This window comes from Phragmites australis, chromosome 12, assembly GCF_958298935.1.
Source record: "Phragmites australis chromosome 12, lpPhrAust1.1, whole genome shotgun sequence".
Classification (NCBI taxonomy): domain Eukaryota; kingdom Viridiplantae; phylum Streptophyta; class Magnoliopsida; order Poales; family Poaceae; genus Phragmites; species Phragmites australis.
In genome coordinates, this window is record NC_084932.1 from 18,492,195 (window position 1) to 18,509,395 (window position 17,201).

General features: G+C 45.0%; 2 protein-coding genes across 2 annotated transcripts; one reads left to right on the plus strand and one right to left on the minus strand.

The window, feature by feature from the left end:
* Nucleotides 1-3,459: 3,459 nt before the first annotated feature.
* On the plus strand, nucleotides 3,460-4,933 carry LOC133887527 (pentatricopeptide repeat-containing protein At2g35130-like). The gene is made up of 3 exons (XM_062327510.1): nucleotides 3,460-3,784; nucleotides 3,900-4,024; nucleotides 4,186-4,933. Exons 1-3 carry the CDS (start codon nucleotides 3,771-3,773, stop codon nucleotides 4,734-4,736), a joined length of 690 nt encoding a protein of 229 aa, XP_062183494.1. The 5' UTR covers nucleotides 3,460-3,770; the 3' UTR covers nucleotides 4,737-4,933.
* Nucleotides 4,934-13,682: 8,749 nt separating this feature from the next.
* LOC133886176 (uncharacterized) lies at nucleotides 13,683-16,647 on the minus strand. The gene is made up of 3 exons (XM_062325911.1): nucleotides 15,149-16,647; nucleotides 14,237-14,447; nucleotides 13,683-14,119 (listed from the first exon to the last, which is right to left on the minus strand). The coding sequence occupies exons 1-3, from the start codon at nucleotides 16,430-16,432 to the stop codon at nucleotides 13,824-13,826; spliced, it is 1,791 nt and encodes a 596-aa protein (XP_062181895.1). The 5' UTR covers nucleotides 16,433-16,647; the 3' UTR covers nucleotides 13,683-13,823.
* Nucleotides 16,648-17,201: the final 554 nt, after the last annotated feature.

Consider the following 17,201-nt stretch of genomic DNA (forward strand, 5'->3'; position numbering starts at 1 on the left):
TAATCAACCAAAGTTTCCCCTTGAAATTTCTTTCTGCGCAAGGTCCGGAGAGTCTGCAGAAATCTTTGGATACTCCACAAATCTCCGTAGAGTCCGGAGAAATCTGTGGAGACTCCGCAAAAGTCTGAAGAGTCTGGAGAAATTTCCAAAGTCTTCGGCCTTTTGTATTTCTCCGGCATTGTTAGTTCACGAATTTCGTGTTCTTCCTTATGTCTTATCCATTTAGCTGGTTGTTATGCATATTGTAGCATACATTGTTGCACTTCATTCATGCTCATCATTGCACGCGTTCTTGTTTAGTGAGCGAAGAGCCGGCGTGTGGCCCGACCGTGGTTGAAGGTGACGCCGACCTCCCAGAGTTTTGTGAGTGTTGTGTGGGGAGTATCACACAACCGCTAGAGCAGCAAGACAAGCAATTAAGCATATTGCACCTTTGTTCAATTGAATGAAGTCTAAAATTGATGAACTATGCTTATGTATGTTTGCATGTGTCGAGTCGAGATCGGGTACAAATGGATAGATCCTATGTTGAATGCATTACTTCTACCTTGATTTGTTATTCATCCTTTCCTTGTCGCCTTGAGTATGTTGCTGATGTCTAGGTTACAAGTCAAATCGAAATGTTTAGCAATGCATAGGTCATTCAGTAGAAGTCGAGCAGTGAATTGTTTCATCGTTCGCGAGCATAGGTGATATTTACTTTCATAATGATCACGATGTTGGATATGGGTTGATGATGGTTGTATGAGTGGTGAGTATGAGACGAGATGTGGGCGGTGCTAGGGGTATGGCCTGCTCCGGAGGAAAGTCCTCAGGGCAGGTCGGGACAGGAACCCAGACACCGTAGACCGCTTGTGTCGTTTAAGCACCGATTATTGGTGTAGTCGGCTTTAGCACTTACCTTACTCACAACATGCCGATCTAATGGTAAGGCGAGCCGAATACCTCTGTAGCTGTGATCATTTAGGAGTGAACATCGACGATGTGAATGGGCGAGCTTGTAAGAGGTGCTAGTTTGCTCCGAGAGTAGTTCTGGTACATCCGTGCTGAGCGATGCATAATCCAAATGGTTGGAGCTTATTGGGAAAGGTTGACATGAGTACCAAAGGGAAGCTTAGTCCAAGGTACATTGGGCCTTTTCCAATAGTTGCACTAGTTGGGAAGCTAGCTTATCGACTGGAGCTACCCGAGTCGATGCGAGGCGTGCATGATGTCTTCCATGTGTCCATGTTGCGGAAGTATTTGATAGATCCCGAACATCATATAACCTTAGAACCGGTGACTATTGAGAAGGACCTGACATTCGAATCCTGACCTGTGAGGATTATGAAAGAGTCCGAAAGAGTGTTGATGCGTAAGACGCTCAAGTTTGTCAAGGTTCTTTGGACAAATCAGACTGAACGTGAAGCGACATGGGAGCTTGAGTCACACATGCGGGAGAAATATCCGAAGTTGTTCACGTCTTGTGTGCAGTGGTGTTCTTGTTCTTATCAAGTTGTTTCCCCTCTGTGAATAATGTGAATGATGAATTCGAGGTCAAATTCTGTTGGGGGGGGGGATGTAATACCTCGAGTTTAGATAAGTGTAACGTGAACAATGTAATGCGAAAATTATGAAAGAAAAGGCATTCACTGTGTGAGTTTGCAAATGGGTGAAAAGTGTTTTTTTTTTAATCGTAGCTCGGATGAACGATCTGAGGCCACAGATGCAAAGATATCGTCGAAACGAATCCATTTTGCTATTCAAACGTCCGTTTCAGACATCTTAGGACCCGTAGCGAGCCCAATAAATCTAGACCGTTGGTTAAAAAAAAGAATTTCCAGCCAACCGACTCACTCGGTCGAACGCCGTATAAAAAGGGCCTCGGGTCAACCCCATCTAAACCCAAGCCTAGTCCAGCCCAAACCCTAACCCTAGCCATCCGCCACCGCTTCGCCAGGTTCCTTCGGCCGCCTTCGTCACCACCTGCTGCAGCTCGTCGTCGCTCGTGCTGGTCGTTTAGCCACTCGCTGACCGAGCCGCCGCCGTAGCTCCACTCGTGCCAGTGCACGTCGTGGCCCTGCCGACCCGGCCGCGTCCCGAGCTGTCCGCCGCCAAGTCATTCCTGCTATGGCCTAAACCTTCCTGGCTAGAGCTGCCGAGTTCCCGTGCTGCTGCCTCGGTGCAGAGAAGCAAGGAACGGAGAAGAAGCAAGGAAGAGAGGGAAGAAAAGAAAGGAGAAAGGAAAAGAAAGAAAAAGAGAGGAAGAAGGGATTTGCAAGACATTTCATCGGATTTGTTCTAAATTCGTGGTTCACGCTAGAAGATTAACCTCTAATTAGTCCCTAGAGTGTTGTGAGTTAATTTGGATGGAGGATTTCACGAAATTCGTAACTGGTAGATCGATTTGGTACGTGTTATTTATGCCAATTTATTCATCAAAATTTTGGGATTAAATAGTATAGAATTTCAATATGGTGCCAAAACAAAAGTTGTAGGTCTTGTTGATATCTTTCCAATGGCACTGGTCTCGTTCAATTTGGATAAGCGGTTTGAAAGTTATAGCTGAAACAGTACCGTTGTCCGGATTCGAAAACCTGCGCAGCAGATCGTCTTTTTAATTCTGGGAGTGATAGAGACAGAATTAGAGTTTTTGCACAAGATGAAAGTTGTAGATAATTTTCTCTAGATACTCCAGATATATTTATTTGCCATGTTTGGTGTAGTGATTTAAAAGATATGTCCAAAACAGTACAGAACATGTTTTAGACATTTCTTCGGACTCCAGGTCAAGGAATTAGTGGCAGTATTCATCTAGTAGATTCGCGAATGTACTGGAATAGCTTTTGAGTGTTGTTTTATTCTTTAAGTTTGGAGAGTTCTTGTGTCATGGGTGTGTCACCGGTTTATCGTCAAGGTTAAGGCAAGTGCATGATGAATCCGTGCTTTGGCACAATTTGCTCGTTGGATGTTTTATTGATTCCTTTCAATTGTGCTTATCCAATGTTCGTTTTTTCTGAGTTCCTTCGGTTCAAGTTTCATGAATTATGTTCATGTCAAGATTCCAGTTTCAAGTTTACAGTTGTTCCTTTACATATTATTCATGTCCCGGTGATACCAGCTTTGCAATTTGAATCTTATGTTCAGATTCCTATGAGTGAGTGTTGGCCCTACTTGCTCGGCTTTACCGGTAAATGCAAAAGAAATTCACATCTATCCGTCTTAGACGAAAACTAAAGTCTTATTGCTGATTTTCAAGAAAAAAGAAATTTATATCAGCCCATCTCCGATAAGACCATTGTCTTATTGCTGTTCAGGGTAAGGAAAACTTCATTATTTCTCGTTCTTTATTAAACTATTGATGCGTCTATTCTTCTGGTTCTTCACTGTACTTGCTGAGTTTTTTACTCACTCTTACGTTTTATTTGGTTTTTAGATACCTATGATCGTGGCATGTTTGGAAGAGAGGCATAGCATCACGTAGTGGCAAGAATCACACTTAAATCATACCTTAGTGTCGTGTTTTGGCTAGTTGGTTAGTCAAGCAACTTGTGGTTGTTTTGGTGTAATGTATCATGTTCTTGAGTTGTTTCGGGTACTACTTTTACACTGTTATATCTACTTTCCGTTTTATAAATATCCTGCCTGTGTTGAATGCATTTTTGTTGTCCAAGAAAGCAGTAAATACAGGAGAAACTCTGCCGAAATTTCTTATAATTTCAAAACTTGTTAGGTTTACATAAGAGTCGGTAGTAATCCGGGTTTGTTAAAATCCGGAGGGTAATGCCCTGATGGAAGCTTACAGGTAGAAAGAATTCAATAAGCCTGACGGTGTATCCCTGCTCATTGCTCAAGTGAAATTTGGTTTTCAGCTTGTTTTAAAATTGATGCCTTATCATCAATCTGTCGATGCGCCATAGCCGGGCAGGGTTCCCTCAAGGCGCATCGGAGATCTTCTGTTTGATGGAGCACATGGGTTGTGAGCCTGACAGAGCTTCATATAACATCTTGGTGGATGCTTATGGAAGAGCAGGTCTTCATCAAGGTTACATGCTGATTTCTTCGGTTCTTAATTGCTGCATTTTGATGGAGAATTTAATTTGTTAGTGTGCAAGAACACAAGAACATGCATGGTCAATTTTTTTTAAAAAAGAAACTGAAGAACATTGTGTCGGCTGAATTGTCTGATGTTTTGTGATTGTTCAGAGGCAGAAGCGGTGTTCCAGGAGCTGAAGCAGCAGGGCATGCGTCCGACGATGAAGTCGCACATGCTGCTCCTGTCCGCGCACGCCAAGTCCGGCAACGTGTCCAGGTGCGAGGAGGTGATGGCGCAGCAGCACAAGTCCGGGCTGCGGCATCAACGCGTACGGCCGGGCCGGGCGGCTCGACGACATGGAGCGCCTCCTCGCGGCCATGGAGAAGCGCGACGGCGGCGGCTACACCCCGGACATCGGCACGTACAACGTGCTGGTGAACGTGTACGGGCGCGCGGGCTACCTGGACCGGATGTATCGGCGGCGTTCGGCGCCGTGGTGGCCAGGGGGCTCGCCGCCGACGTGGTGACGTGGACGTCCCGCATCGGGGCGTACGCGTGGAAGAAGGAGTACGGGCGATGCCTGGAGATCTTCGAGGAGATGGTGGACGCCGGCACGGCCAAGGTGCTCCTCGCGGCGTGCTCCGACGAGCGGCAGGTGGAGCAGGTCACGGCTATCGTCAGGTCCATGCATAAGGACGCCAAGACGCTCTTCACATTATGAAATCAACACTAGCAATTATACAACAATTCATGTTAAGAAATGACTAGTAGAGCAGTGAAGTTTAGTATGTATGAATATGAATTGTTGTATAATTGCTGCTGCATGATTACATATTTCAAAGGAAATACTCCAGGGTGACCAAGCGCAACTTTGACAGAAATCATAATGTCATGGCGATGGTCCCATGATATATTGCTTCAGCCAAGTTGAATCTGTTTGGGGTGTTTGATTTGAGGAATGGGGTGATCCATCACCTTCTCACTCTTCACATTTTTGTTTGGTTTGGGGAATAGAATGGATTGATCCATCACCGCTCATCCCTCACAAGCACATGATCAATTAGCTTAATAATGAGGAATGGGTTCATCTCACCAAAAATCATGGGATGACCCCATGATGGACCATTCCATTCTAGTGAGGTGATTCCTCAAACCAAACACCCCATTTATTCATTCAGGAATCATAGTGTCACATAAAAAAACAAGCAAGCTGTGATTGTATATTTATCCACATGCTTGAAGAGATTCTAGAAATCCCATAAACCAGTCTCCTCAAAGAACTAGTACCGAATATAAGGAGTATACTAGTATGCTTTTGCTGGGTAATGAAGTCACATACTACATACAGTATGAAACGCAATCAGCTATAATATCACCCATTTACAACAGGAAAAGAAATTAATGAAGAGCGGAACCTGAAAAACTCTGATAACGTTAAAAATAATGGAGGAGAAAAAGAAAAATCAAAGATCATTGTGGTATCCTACAAGTAGCACAACCAATCCCTCAACAACCAAAGTACTAGAGAGCATTTAGCGGGGAAACACTATTATCTGAACTTAACACTGTGCCTTGAGATGTGAAAGCGAGAGATAATACACGCAATGATTGAATTGATTAACCAGGGGTTACATATATAGGCACGAGCCCTTCCATATCCCAACAACCGGTTTATAGAAATAGATATCCGGGAGAATAGGAAGGTGAACCTAAAACGGGTAATACGTGATATACGCCTAAATAAATGACATGCATATTCATATGTCTAACAATATGTAGCGGGAAGTGCAAGCAAGAGAGAAGCTACCTTTGTGAAAGCAAACCACCACTATACCGAAATATCTCAATATCCCAACTCACGCAGAATTACAAGGAAAGGTATCTTTATACCAATAAAGGACATCGGTATACATCCTGAAAGTCATTTTTGTGACACCGTTTTCACCGGGACCACTTGTCAGAACCATCTTCTCCGCCCGTGCTGCGTGGACCGAATCCGTTTCGAGCTAGCGCACCATCACGCCGAACCCAAATCCCAACAGAAATTCAACCGCATCCAACTCCAGCGCGCCTATCAGTTCTCCCTCTATATACATGCGCATCCCCATCCGTTTCCCATCTACTCCGCAACCCTAGCCGCCGCCGCCTAGCGCCATTGCTGCACACCCCGAGCTTGTGCCACCGTCGCTTTGATGCCGTGCTCCGCCCTCGCCGACCGGGTCGCCAGCACCGCAAGCTCGAGAGGAAGGTCGTTGGCTCTTTCCCGCCGACTTTCGGCCACCAGAGCCCCTCCTCGTCGTCAACCTAAGCGCCTCCGTCGCCTTCACCACCGTCGACCTCCTTCCCGTGCTCCGCCACCGAAGGTATGCGCTAAAACGGGTTCGTCGTTCGCCCCTCTTCCTCCCCGGCCGCTCGTTGTCACGGATCGTGCCCGGCGACGAGGTTTTTGCCATTTTCTAGCTAAGTCCGAGGCGGCGCCGCCGTGTTCCCGTCACCGTCGGCCGCATGATTCTCCCCTTTTGTCGTCGGCCGTCCGATGTAGCACGTGCGGTTAGGATTAGAAGTCCAGATACCCCTTCGCATTTTAAATTGTAGTCGTCCAATCTAGATCGTGCGTCCCAGATTTAAATGCTTTGCCTAGTCAGCGCCAGTGCCCAGTTAGCGTCCACCTTAGCCAGCCACCTCAGCACCCATACCAATGTGTCATGCCACATCAACCCACCTGAGCCCAATCAGCCTGCTGACGCAATAATTAGGATTTTTAATACAAAAATAATTCCCTTATTCTCTGAAATTAGGTAATTTTACATTTAGGCCCCTAAACTTTTCTATTTTCACAAATATGCCCATGTTAGCACTGTATTGTACTTTTAGCGCCCTAAACTTTTGTATAATTACAAATAGGTCCCTAAATTTTACAAATAAGTCCTAGAATTTTCTGTTTTTACAATTTAGCCCATGTACTTTTCAGAAAAGCCCTTGTAGATTAAAACCCTCACAACTTTTTCATACGAGCTCCGATTTAGGCGATTCTTGCGCTCGCGCGATCGTAGCAATGAGTACTATTCGTTAGTAATCTTTTTATTGTGCATTGCTAATGTTTTGTGTATTGTTCTTAGATGTTTGTGTTTGTTTATTTTTTGTGTGCGTGATTGCTATAGGAGACGAGCAGTGTGTGAACTTGTAGGACCAGATGTTCGAGGATTTTGAATAACCTACGATTGAAGGCAAGTGTCCTTGAACATCTTGGACCTCTTTTAGGACTTTTATGATAATTGTTTATCGTTCTTGCATACTTGTCTAATTTGGAATCATATGGTTAGGGTTTACTAGATATTGTTATTGTTTGATTATCCTTGTCGCCGTTGATGAGTTATGGGAAATGAAGGGTAGATCTGCTAGTGCTGTTATGGTTGGGGTAAATATTAATCTATACTAATGTTTATGCAACAAGAATTGGGTATAGTAATTTTGTAGTAACATGGTATAGAGATCCTAACTGGGTGGTTGGTTGGAGGTGGTGCTGCATAGTAGATTTATGGTTGTTCCTGTGTGGGATCCTAAGAACCAGTTTGTGAAGCCTGTTACCCGACATAACAGTGCAACCATAAGGGTTATATGGGTACGGCCTGGCCAAATAATTAGATGTTCTCCTTATTTTGTACGCACTAGTGGATAGTTGAGTGGCACAAAAGGGGGCATCTACAGTGGATGGAATCCCTGTTAGCGGTGAAACCTTAGTAGGTGCATATGGATTTAGAGGCGCTTTGTAAAGGCCTTGTAGTGAGACCTAGGCTCTACACCTCGGAAGTGTAAAGCAAAACGGGAATCACGGCTCGTGGGTAAAGTGTGCAAACTCTACAGAGTATAAAATTGATTGATCAGCCGTGCTCACGGTTAAGAGCGGGTTTGGACTTCTTCATAATTAGTGGGTATCTTTGATGGTTGGTTTTGGATAGTTGGGTGGTGGAACCCCGATGAGTTGGTAGCCGGATATGGGATATCTGGTGAGTCTGGTAGTCGGATGGAATCCGATGAGTTATCCCCTTTAATGTTGGAGTCATCACATAGAGTAAATAGGTTGCTATGTATTTTGAGTCCTAGATTAGATTGACATAGTTGCAGTTAACCTGAGTCAAGATTTTTCTTATCTTAAGCTTACATGTCATATTTTTCCACACTTGCTGAGTACTCTATGTACTCACACTTGCCTTCTCCCAACCCTTTATTGCTGCTCAGAAGGCGAAGATTTTGAAGACCTTTCGGATAATGGAGCCGAGTTCTAGGCGAAGGAAGATGTCAACGTGAAGACCATGTCATAGGCTAGCGCTCCCCCGGACAACGCCTGTTGATGGATGGAAGACCTGCTACCGCAGAAAGTTATCTTAGTGTTTTCTTTAAGACCTCCAGGTCCTTTTGTAAGGAATATTATCGTTATTTAATGATACTATTTTGTCATCACTTATGAAGTCACTGCATGTATGAAAACTTGATCCTGACATATATGTGGAATGCATCAGGTTTGTTCTCTTGAAAACCGGGTGTGACAGAGGTGGTATCAGAGCCGTGTTGACCGTAGGATGCAGCCTAACTAGAAATGGTCGTTATTAAGGACATATCTCTGTTGAAACTAGTTTCTAAACAAAATCTTTTATTCGACCAGTGTCGTTTCTGTTCTCCTTTCTATTGCTATTGTTTATAAAATCTTTTTAAAATGGTTACTAACTCCTCCCTCTCTTTCAAAAATTTAGATGGCTCGTACGAAGCAGATGCCCCGCAAGCATGTTGGAGGTTTCGTTCCTGCTAGAGCTCTCACAGAGGCTACTTTGGCGTTCCAGCCGCCCGCGGAGTTTCACTCTTCTGGACTTCAGGCGGGGGAGTTACCTCGCAAGCTTTGGACGATTCTCAATGGTCTGGCCTACCAGGGGCCCCGATCTACAAGGGAATCAGGACCCCGCTCAGTGGCCATGAATATGCTTGGATGGTGGAGGTAGTCATATTTGAGAAGCACCCGAACGACGATGGCCACAGGGTGCGCAGGATCCATTCCGCCCTCACACTGAGAGAGACCTTTGTAGCACAGTTCGCCGGGCACTTTCAGTCATCTCGTAGAGTACCATAGTGTCCTTCAGACTACACAGTACAGCTTCCACCCTTAGGGTAGGAGTGGAAGCATGGAGGTCATCTTTGCTAGCACCAACAAGGAGGGTGACGCCAGACTGGTGGAGCAGGTTCACCTCACGGGTACCTTGACTCAAGAGCTGGACTGAGCCCTTGACGAGTTACACGACATGCACCTGAGGCTTGCCAAGGCAAAAAAGAAGATTTGCACCCTTCAGGCGATGATGACTGATGACTCAAAGGAGGAACTAGAGGAGTGGCCCGAGCCAGAGCTGTCCCGTTCTCCCTCTCGCAAGAAGCTCCCTTGAAGACGCTCTGCGTGTTGCACCACAGGACCTTTCATAGGGTGGCGACAGTTCCTGAATTAGCAGTTTTTCCCAGTAGTAGCTTAGCGTCGTTTAGAGTCGTTTCTTGATGTATTGATCTTGCTTGTTTTCTATGCTGTGAATTGGGTGTTAGGTTTGTTTTGTGTGTGTTGATGCGATGTGAAAGTTTGTTTTTCGCAGTTGTATCCGTATTCAATCTATATAAATTAGTTTATGAGTTCTTCGTTAGGCTTCATCTGTCCTTGTCCTGTTCTCGTACCCCAATCCCATGTTCTTGCAACCATCAGATGGTGAACACGAGGAATGTGAACAATGCTGGCACCGACAGGAACAACGCTGAAGGCGGTAACCCCAATGCTCACCCCCAGGATGACAACCCCGACACGTTTCCCTCCTGGAATAGGCGAACCAATCGGAACCCTGTGGACCCAATCCAGATGATGGTTGTGCAGACTCAGATTCTATAGGGATTGGCGCAAGCCGTGGCAAGACTTCAACAGGCACCCCCAGCTTATCACGCACCGCCACCGCAAATGCAGCTGCAAAACAAGCTGAAGGACTTCCTAAGAACTAAGCCACCTACTTTTGCACAGGCAGTCAAGTCAATGGATGCTGACGATTGGATCAAGACAATTGAAAGCAAGCTGCAGATTTCTCAATGCACCGGTAGGGAAAGGGTCCTCTTCGCTTCTCACCATCTTGTAGGACCAGTTTTAGATGGGTGGGTAGCTTACACTGTCGCCCATGATGACCCCCAAGAAATTACCTGGAGAGAATTCAAGGACAGTTTCCGCAAGCACCACGTTCCACCAGGGGAAGTGAAACTGAAACAGAGAGAGTTTCTGGAATTAAAGTAAGGCCCCATGCCAGTGCATGAATATCTTACCAAATTCACACAGCTATACTGCTATGCCCTCAGAGATGTGGACATGAATGAAAAGAAACAAGATTGTTTCTTGGAAGGTTTGAACCCTGGACTTCAGTACTCCCTCTCAGCCAATGAGTACTCAAGCTTCCAGAAGCTTGTTGATAGAGTCTTCATTCTAGAGAAGAAGAAGCAGAATTTAGGAGAAGAGCGCAAGAGAATGATGCAGGGTCAGTCCTTAGGTAGCAACACCCATCCCTGCTTCAACCCACCCCCCACAGGATAGGTGTACCGCCAGGCAGGCCAGAACCAGCAACAGAGGGCACCCAACCAGGCTTCAGGAACCTTCAGTCAGCCAAAGCAGCAGTTTCAGCAGCAGCAGCGCTCCAACTATCGGCCTCACCCCCTGTGAACCTGAACCTGAACCAGCAGCAACAAGGTTGCACAGGCCAGGGAACCAGTACTATTGGCCCATGCTTCAGCTGTGGGAACTTTGGGCACCTCGCCAATAAGTGTCCCAAGAAGCAGCATGGTCAGACCAACAAACAGTAGCAGAATCGCCACGGAGGTCAGCCATAGCAGCAACCTCGTCAGAACTTCATGAGTGGCTGAGTCAACCATGTCGCAGCAGAGGATGCCCAAGACACCCCGGATGTGGTACTTGGTATGTTTCCTGCCAACTCTCACCCACTACAGTTTTATTCTATTCCGGAGCAACACACTCCTTTATTTCAACTAAGTTCGTAGAAAAGCATAATCTGTCAATAGCCATAATAAGAAGTCGTTAGTTCTTCAGGTGGAGAAATGGAATCGAGGCATGTATGCCCTAAGATAAGCCTTGTCATAGAAGGGGTAGAGTTCCCTGCAAACCTTATCGTCTTGGAATCTAAAGGGATAGATATCATTCTGGGAATAGATTGGTTGGCTAAATTCGATGGAGTGATAGGATGTGCCACCAAGACAGTTCAGTTGACACACACATGTGGAGTTATATGCCACAACAGAATCAGGAGGGAATATAAAGCTTAACCAGGCCAAGGCAGTGGAGGAAGTCAGAGTGGTCAGTGAGTTTCCGGATGTCTTCCCCGAAGAATTTCCAGGTATGCACCAAACCGAGGCATTGAGTTTGTTGTTGAATTAGTACCTGCCACTGCTCCTGTATATAAGAGAATGTACCGAATAGATGCCAATCAATTGGCTGAGCTCAAGGAGCAAATCCAAGAGCTATTAGACAAGGGGTTTATTCGCCCCAGCACCTCACCTTGGGGAGCCCCGATTATCTTTGTGCCAAAGAAAGATGGAACTCAAAGAATGTGCATTGATTATCATGCACTTAATGAGGTGACCATTAAGAATAAGTACCCCTTGCCTCGCATCGAAGATCTGTTTTATCAGCTAAAAGGAGCATGCATCTTTTCCAAGATTGATTTGTGGTTAGGTTACCATCAGCTGAAGATTCGAGCATCGGACATTCTCAAGACCACTTTTGTCACCCGATATGGTATGTATGAGTTTATAGTGATGTCTTTTGGATTGACCAATGCCCCAACATATTTCATTTACCTCATGAACAAGGTTTTTATGGATTATCCAGATAAGTTCATGGTTGTGTTCATGGATGATATCCTGGTCTTCTCAAAGCACGAGGAAGAGCATGAGCAGCATTTGAGGATGGTCCTGCAGAAACTCAGGGAAAATCAGTTGTACGCCAAGATCAGTAAGTGTGAGTTTTGGTTGAAGGAAGTCTTCTTTCTAGGTCATATCATCTCAGCAGGAGGAGTATCCGTTGACCCCAGCAAAGTGAAGGAGGTCCTAAATTAGAAGCCACCGCAGACCGTTTCAGAGATTCAGAGTTTTCTGGGTTTAGCAGGATACTATCGTCGCTTTATAGAAGGATTCTCTAGGATCGCCAAGCCAATGATGGAGTTACTGGAGAAAGGAAAGGAATTTAAGTGGACTCTTGCTCGTGAGACCAGCTTTAACGAATTAAAGAAGAGATTAACCACCGCCCCAGTGCTAATCATGCCTGACACACAGAAGCCGTTCTCGGTGTACTGTGATGCCTCACGCCAAGGTTTGGGATGTGTGCTAATGCAAGAAGGCCACGTGATAGCCTATGCTTCAAGGCAATTAAGGAAACACGAGGAGAACTGCCCTACTCATGACTTGGAACTAGCTGCTGTAGTTCATGTACTCAAGATTTGGATATACTACCTGATAGGGCAGAGATGCGAGATCTTCTCGGATCATAAAAGTCTAAAGTATATCTTCACTCAACCCGATCTCAACCTCAGACAGTGTAGATGGCTAGAACTTATCAAGGATTACAATTTAGGAATCAACTATCATCTAGGAAAAGCAAATGTAGTTGCAGATGCCCTAAGCAGAACAGCCTATGTTAGTATGATGACCTTACAAGAAAGATAGCCTGGACTATGTAAAGAGTTTGAAAAGCTTAATTTGGGCATTGTGTCCAGTGCAGATGCAGTTGTAATGGAAGTGGATTCTACTTTGGAGCAAGATATACGGAAGGGCCAACAAGAAGATGAGAAGATTCTAGAGATCAAACAACTCATTAAGGAGGACAAGGCTCCCGGATTCATGGAAGATGAGCAAGGAGTGGTGTGGTATAAGAAAAGAATATGTGTTCCAAATGTTAAGTCCATTCGGGAGTCAATTTTAAGAGAAGCTCATGACTTAGCTTACTCCATTCACTCGGGAAGCACCAAAGATATACCAGGATCTCAAGGATCACTATTGGTGGTACGGGATGAAACGTGAAGTAGCGGAATATGTGGCTCTGTGTGACACATGCCAGCGAGTTAAGACCGAACACCAGAGACCAGCCAGGTTGCTTCAACCATTGAAAGTACCTAAGTGAAAATGGAAAGAAATTGGTATGGATTTTATAGTGGGATTACCTTGAACACAGTCCAGGTATGATTCTATATGGGTTGTAGTAGATCGGCTAACAAAGGTAACTCATTTTATATTAGTAAAGGAGACATATAAGGGACAAAGGCTCACAAAACTGTAAATGTCTAAGATTATGTGTCTGCATGGAGTACCCAAGAGGATAGTATCTAACCGAAGTACCCAGTTTACATCACGCTTCTAGCAGTGTCTAAATGAGTCTATGGACACCAGGTTGAACTTTAGCTCACCATATCATAGGCTGATGCTCCCCTTGACAACACTTGTGGATTGATGGAAGACCTGCTGCCGCAGGAAGTTATCTTAGTGTTTTCTTTAATACCTCTAGGTCCTTTTATAATGAATATTATTGTTATTTAATGATACTGTTATGTTATCACTTATGAAGTCATTGCATGTATGAAAACATGATCCTGACATATATGTGAAATACATCTGTTTTATTCTCTTGAAAACCAGATGTGACAATTTTCTGCCGTATCATTACAGTGTATGTTGAATGACCACCCAATTCACACAGAATTACATTCCAGAAAAGCATCTTCATAAAAACAGAAGGACATCAGAATACATATGTCTGAGCTATCCTCTCGATGTCACTCCAGCTTGCATTCGCCCTCGAAGCAGTTTGGTTCATGCCTTGGATGAGCTTAGTGTCTCGGGTAGGATCAAAATAGATATAATCCTCACCGCACATGCCTACTCTACTGATTGCCAACTTTCCACCACTGATGATCCTTGCATTGGTGATATCATGCTCGCCGCGAGCCATTTTCGCAAAGTCCACGTCACCGCCGCAGTAGTTCTCAACCGGATGCACAATCCTGGTCCCTTCATACTCACAAAAACAGCAACGACCTTCTCGGAGAAAAAAATAGAAAGAGAGAAAATAGTTAGCGTCAAAGCAGAAAAAGAAGCGATTCTACAAATTTTATTTAAGAAAATGACACAATCATACAGATGTATCAAACATACCGTGTATTGATTTGTTTGACACAATGCAGCAAAAGGACTGATCATCATCATCATTACCTAACTCAGCAAAAAATAACTTAAGACCGGTTCCAACTTTTGGGCTTGCCAAGAAGTTTACATGTGAATATGGACATTTGAAGTCCAGGAAGCTCTTTTGGCTGCCTACACGCTCATTTGCAACACAGATAACACGAAGTTCATAGAAATATCCCTACAACCAGGAAAGAAGTGAACTTACAGAAAAGTGCAATTATGATGACATTATTATGACATTTCAAAGAATCTAAATAATCTATAAACAGATCTGAAATGTGTAATTCCATGCTAAGCAGATCCTTTCATTATCCCAATCAGCATTAATCCCTCTAGTTATCTATGTAGATCAGCAACACATGGAACAGAGGGAGTAGTAATTTAAAACAGCAGAGAAATAGCGTGGAGCAGAGAAATAACGTGGAAGGCTAAGTACAATTTCTCTATGGACTCTGTTTTTATATAGCATATCAATGTACCATAATTGTACACAAATAAACAAGCTACTAATGCATGACAATTATCCCAATCAACTCCAGTTATCTATATAAGATTAGCACACATGAAACAGAGCGAGTAGTAATTTAAAGAAGCAGAGAGATAATATGGAAGGAACAGAGCGAGTAGTAATTTAAAGTAGCGGAGAGATAATATGGAAGGCTAAGTACAATTTCTCAAAGGACTCTCCTTTTCTATAACATAATAGCATATCGATGCACCATAATGGTATACATATAAACAGGCTACTAATGCATGACAAATATCCCAATCAGTATTAATCCCTCCAGTTATTATTTATGTAAGATCAGCCACACATGGAACAGAGGGAGCAGTACTTTAAAAGCAGCAGAGAAACAACATGGAAGGAAAGGAACTAACCTTGTTCCTCAATGCAGCTTCAACCTTTCTTCGAAATAAAGTCTGTTGACTGATAAATTTTTCCTTAAACCTCGCGAACATCTCCAATGCATCGTTAGACAGCTCAATAGTTGCTTCCAAAGGTTTAGCAGGGTTGCAATTTGAAGGAGACAGTAGCATGGAAAGTTGAAGAACCTTGCTGGAGGAAAGTGAGTTAGAAGCTTGCAGCAGTGACTTGACAGCAGACTGCACCAAAGGTAGGGATTGCGTGGCAAACTCTACATAAGCTTCAAGTTCAGGATGAAACGATGCATCCGCTGCAGCCTTGTAGGCACTAACATCCCAGCTGGATATATCACAACCTTCCATTCTTGCCATCCGGATCGCTTTGCGGACTTTCAGATTATTCTTTAGCAAATAAACCATAGCCTCGTGCTCGGATATCTCAGGAATGCATGCAAGCAACAGCTTGATGAGGCCACTAAGGGACCGAGACTCCACACGTACAAAGGTCGAGGTGCAGATCATATCCACCTCAAATTCATCCGAAGCAGGGAAGGCAGTGTCGTACCAGATGGTGTTGACAATGATGTTGGACACAGGATTGAACGGACCATAGCAGTAACCGGCGTTGACGAGGCCGCGGTGGTAACGAGCCCGAACATCTTGCATGGGTAGCCGAGAAACTGCTTTGAGATACTGAGCATGAATTCTGTCCAGAAGAACAGCCCGGAGTGATATTGTGAGCCCACCCGACACCTTCTCGCCGCTTGCATGGCTGTGGCAGTTATGAACCCGTTCATCAGCAAGAACCATTGGGTTGTCCGACTTCTTAAGCTTGAGCGGCTTCTTCAGCGTTCCGGACAACCAGTAGATTTCTTCAGTAGAGAGTCGGCAGCTGCGATTTGGTAGCACAGTCTGGGTGATCAAATTGAGATGAGACGCTAGCGAAAACGAACTGGTGCGGAAGTCATCGACATTGGGCTGCCTTGCCGACAATGCTGCGTATTTGAGAGCAGTCTTGACCGCGTATGAGCGGATGTGGAATTCATCCTTGTTGTGGTACCAGCGATCGAGCTCGATGAGGCGGACTGCGACGAGGAGGTCGGCTTTGGCCAGGCACAAGTAGCGCAGCGCATCCCAGGCGGGGAGGTAGCAGAAATAAGATGTCAGGAAGGTGATCAGGCCCTCCAGCGATCGCTCTGCGATGGTTCGTACCTCCGGAGGGGAGGGGGCGTCGCCGGCGACGATCTCGGAGAGGACCTCCTCCCTCGCTATCGCTGACTCCTTGGTCTTCGTCATCATCTTCCGCTTGCGCTTCTTTGCGCCGTCGGGCTCAGGCTCGCCATCCTTGTCGGGGAGGAAGCAGAGGGTGTGGCGATGATGTTGGTGATAGGGTCGGCGAAGCCGAAGCAGACGCCGGCGTCGAGGAGGCGCGGGGCAAGCTCCGGCATGTCCTCCAGCGGCAGCACATCGAGCGCCTCCTTGTAGTAGCCGTGGATGGTACCCAGAATCACGGATCTGTTGCGGACAATGCCCGCCGAATCTCCGTAGGAAAGGTCCGGGCTTCCGTCGCGCCGCCGTCGGCCGTCCATCATCGGCGACTAGGGTTTGGCGTGGATCGGGGATTTGTTTTTTTTTCTTTTCGTTTTCTCCGGCTCCCCTCGCCTCCGGCTCGATAGACGGCGGAAGGGAAGAAGACAGTTCATGTAGACAGAGAAAACATGCTAAAATTACATATATTTTTTTAATAAAGGAATAGCTTTATTCCGGCTAGTTTTGCACCCAACCATTCATCATTTACAAAGTTTAGCCAATGGTTGTAATCATCAAGGGAGGGAAATAAAACTTGAAACGATAGTCCACTGAAAGGAGATGATAAAATCTAAGCGCAAAGCCATACATGATAATCAATAATAGGGAAATGAACGTATGTGCCCAATATTTCCTAAAAAAAAAAGACAGACCAAGCATAATAAGTTATATCCATCTTGGAGATATTATCAACTAATAACCCCAATAAAGAATGTAAGGTGACCAAGTGCTCCACCCAAATTTTTGGATGGTGCATGCA